Below are 4,099 nucleotides of genomic sequence, written 5' to 3'. Positions count from 1 at the left end.
ACATTTGTAAAATCCTACCAAATCCTCTTTGGGCATAATATTCATACAGTCTTTGATAATAATCCATAAGGCATATTCCAATGATGTACATCATTCAGGTAGTGGTAGCAGAAAAGTTTAACCTACACTTTAGTTTAAGGAACAAAAACATTTTCTAAAACCACAATTCACTGATTAGCCTAGCCTAACCTGTTTAAGCAAATTATGTTACCATATTAAAAGTCAATAATAAAATGACAGTTTTCTCTCTTTGCTAGTTAGGTATTCAGTCATCCAATACAACATTATGCTACAGTCAATATAAACAAAGACAAAGTAAAATTAGCAGTGTGGCATCTTGGTAGTCTAACCTTGCTACAACCTTTTGCAGTATGGCTAAAGCCCACCAAGACCATGCCACCCAACATGCTAACAAACTCTTTTCAAACTAGAAATTACAGCCACAATAGAATTATTGACATTCATTCTACACTGACATTAGAATGGAAACATTATTTGACAAGATTCGATTAACCCACACGGTTTCCCTTATTGATGTTTCCGTAGTTTGAATTACTTGCCAATATAATGTTAACATTATTTATAGTGATCTTAGCAGACCTAGCAGTGGAGTGAGCAGGCAAAGTCATTTCACTAGCCTTACTGCAAAGCTCCTCTGACTACATATGGCGCATTTCCACTAGGGCCTGCTTGGCACGATACGGGTCGATTCGCAACGGAACGGTACGGTCGCGTTGTGTTTCCATTACAATGGTGAACCACCCCAATGTGGGTGGAGTCGCTGTTGGCGCGCGGGTTGTAGTGTCATGACATCATTTGTATGCGACCACAACACCAGTCGATGCCCCTTAACACATAGCATTATTGTATCTTATTTATCTTTATCTTCATTATTGTATGTGGTTGCTCTAATTATTGATAATAATTTGGTATTACTCAAACAGGCTGAACACACCCTGCATAAAAAGCATCAGTCATACAATCAAATGAAATCAAACTTTATTATGAAATATAGATATTTAAAGTACAACATATGTAAATAATATAGTTATAGTTAAAAAAAGTGCAAAAAGCAAATATATACGTATAGCTTTATATGAAATAAATATTTATAGTACTACAAGCAACATTTTGTGTGCTTTTACTGGCGTCTGTCTCGCATGGTGTTCACAAGTTCGCCAAGCACCCCGAGGAAAGCCCGGTTGAAGGAAACATTTTCCGCCAACTCCGCTCGCCTCGTCAGTGGAAGGGGAATCTTGAACGTAAAAAATAACAAATATTAAACACAAGCATTCCCGTGAAAGCAACAACAATATAGCGTAACTGCACAAAATGTGTAGCACGTCATCGCTGCTCGTGCTTTGTTTATGGCTACAGCTAACTAGCAACTAGCAAGGCTAAGAGCTAGCTATTTTACAGTAGTGACTGTGGTGGTAACATTAACTACAAACACAGCTCTAAATTCCTGCATACCCGAAGGGGGCCGGCTCACTGGGGCCTGGTACTAATGGAAACACTCACAAACCGTTGCGAATCGAACCGTACCGCGCCAAGCAGGCCCTAGTGGAAATGCGCCAATAGTCATTTAACAAAACATTTAGGCTGCATACCGTAATATACTTCCTCAGGTGGGACGGTGAATTTTGGTATGCAGTGATATAGTTTGTTTTTGGCAAACAAAGCATGCATTTAAAACGATAGGAATGATTCATCCGTTCAGAAAACTGGAACATTTTGTCGAGATACGGCTATGGGTGCAAAAGAGCATGCCAGGGTTGCCAGCTCTCACGCATTGAGCGTGAGACACACGCATTTGACCGTTTTCACACGCTCTCACGCCACAGTTCCGATATCTCACGCCGAAAAAAAATCTAGTTTATTTACCTCTGATCTATATCTATCAACCACCGGCGATCGCGATATAATACTTAATTTGTGTCCATTTTTCACCGCCCCGGTAACATTCGCCACCCCCGATCAACAATTTACACTCGCCACCAAGTCCAGGTTCAAATCTCCCTCCAAGCGAGCTTGAAAAGTTGGCAACCCTGGCATGCTCCATCACCGCCGTCTCCACTCATGTTGCTGTTATTTAGGAAAAGAACGACTAGCGACACCGAACTTGATTTTACACCTCACAGACACATCCTTGATTGCTGATAGGCTGTCACCTGTGAAAATACTATCGGGGGAGGGGAGGAGAGTTGTGTGTGGAAGTAACGAGTAACGAGAGCTGGACAGAAATGTAGTGGAGTGATAAGTACTGTATTTGTTATTCAACTGTAGTGAAGTGAAAGTCATAAGTATTTAAAAAAAATCAACTTAATTAAGTAAAGTACAAATACTCAAGAACTGTACTTAAGTACAGTACTTAAGTAAATGTACTTCGTTACTGCCCACCTCTGCTGCTGCCTCTCCATCGTGCAGCAGTGGGGCCTCGTTCTCCGGATGCATTGTCGCAGGCCCAGTCTGACCCTGCCGAGGACTCCACGTCCGAGCCAACTGAGGAGAGCGTCCCTGGCCAGGTTGCTAGGCATTTGTGACACAGCAGAAGGTAGACAGCATCATTGGGGACAAACTGCCAGAGAGGGACAAAGGCGGTGTTGTCTAGCCGCCACGTCACAGAGACCGACTGGTGAAGGGACGCTTCAAAAGCAGCCATTCCATGACCTCTGTTGTCGCTGGGACAGAGTCTGAAGCGGTAGGCAAACCTTCAGTAATCCAGTAGCTTCAGGATTTTCTAGTGTGGCTTGTAGCCGTGTCACTGATTTCTGTCTGTAGCTGCTTCCTTGGACAGGGCAGTGGGCCTGCTCAGTGGCCCAGCGTAAGCCGCCTCGTCGAGGCCATTTGCCTGGTGCTTTGTCGCCTTCACCCTGGTGGGCAGACCATCGCCGGAGTCAGGGTGAACAGGTGGGCTACCATAATGAGGGACTATGGCGTCATCAGGGACGTAGTCCTGGACAGCCCTGGCCTCATGGCTCAGACAAAAATACAGCTCTTTGAGCTGAATCAGAGGACACTGACCCAGTGGTGAGTTTATCCAGTCTTCTTTGTCTGAAATTGATCTCATTGACACTGTGAGCTGTACAGGCTGATTACTGATTTCTGTTACAGGTACAACACCAGGAAGAAGAAGCAGGAACAGGACGTTCTGCACCTGAGCGTTGGCCAGTCCAGCACTCCCACGGTAGAGAACCCCTCCCTCCCGCGCTGAGCTAGCTCCCGGAGCGTCCCACGCACGCCCACCCTGCCTACGACTTCAACATCCAGGCATTCAACATCCAACATCCATTCCTAAATCGTGTTAAAAAATATATAAATAATATGATAAAAAAAAAATACATATGATGACATTCAATAGTTTACGTTTGTTGTGCATAGCACATGGCTACTCAACATGCAAGACGTTTAATTTGTCCTATAACTGTGTAATAAAATATAATATTCTTAATAATAACAATTGCAATAAAATGTGTTTATAATAGCACTTAAATCAGGATATGTTTGTGAAAACAACAAAAATGGCGATAATACAGCATATCGCGGTTTGGAGCACCGTTATTTACCACAGTGGAAATTCTTTCACCGCGACAGCCCTAAGTGTGAGTGTAGGTGTTGAGGTCTGTGTGGTTGTTGTGAGTGTGAGTGTAGGTGTTGAGGTCTGTGTGGTTGTTGTGAGTGTGAGTGTAGGTGTTGAGGTCTGTGTGGTTGTTGTGAGTGTAGGTGTTGAGGTCTGTGTGGTTGTTGTGAGTGTAGGTGTTGAGGTCTGTGTGGTTGTTGTGAGTGTGAGTGTAGGTGTTGAGGTCTGTGTGGTTGTTGTGAGTGTGAGTGTAGGTGTTGAGGTCTGTGTGGTTGTTGTGAGTGTGAGTGTAGGTGTTGAGGTCTGTGTGGTTGTTGTGAGTGTAGGTGTTGAGGTCTGTGTGGTTGTTGTGAGTGTGAGTGTAGGTGTTGAGGTCTGTGTGGTTGTTGTGAGTGTAGGTGTTGAGGTCTGTGTGGCTGTTGTGAGTGTGAGTGTAGGTGTTGAGGTCTGTGTGGTTGTTGTGAGTGTGAGTGTAGGTGTTGAGGTCTGTGTGGTTGTTGTGAGTGTAGGTGTTGAGGT

The 4,099-nt window shown here is 43.9% G+C and overlaps 1 protein-coding gene across 3 annotated transcripts in view; it reads left to right on the top strand.

The window, feature by feature from the left end:
• LOC143493635 (uncharacterized) overlaps positions 1–4,099 on the top strand; it is a 6,535-nt gene extending 2,436 nt beyond the window's left edge. Inside the window, exons 4-6 of one of the 3 annotated variants that reach the window (XR_013125544.1) lie at positions 2,428–2,701; positions 2,782–3,030; positions 3,115–4,099. Coding sequence is in view for 1 of the 3 variants with exons in the window: in XM_076992180.1 (XP_076848295.1) it covers positions 2,428–2,543 (116 nt within the window). In the remaining 2 variants the exon portion in view is untranslated. Of the gene's footprint in view, positions 1–2,427 lie in introns of all 3 variants that reach the window. The other 2 variants (XR_013125543.1, XM_076992180.1) reach the window with 2 other exon arrangements.

Source organism: Brachyhypopomus gauderio, unplaced genomic scaffold (assembly GCF_052324685.1).
Source record: "Brachyhypopomus gauderio isolate BG-103 unplaced genomic scaffold, BGAUD_0.2 sc90, whole genome shotgun sequence".
In the NCBI taxonomy this organism is placed as follows: Eukaryota; Metazoa; Chordata; class Actinopteri; order Gymnotiformes; family Hypopomidae; genus Brachyhypopomus; species Brachyhypopomus gauderio.
Note: the sequence above shows the minus strand (reverse complement) of the source record. Positions and strands in the feature narration are given on the sequence as shown.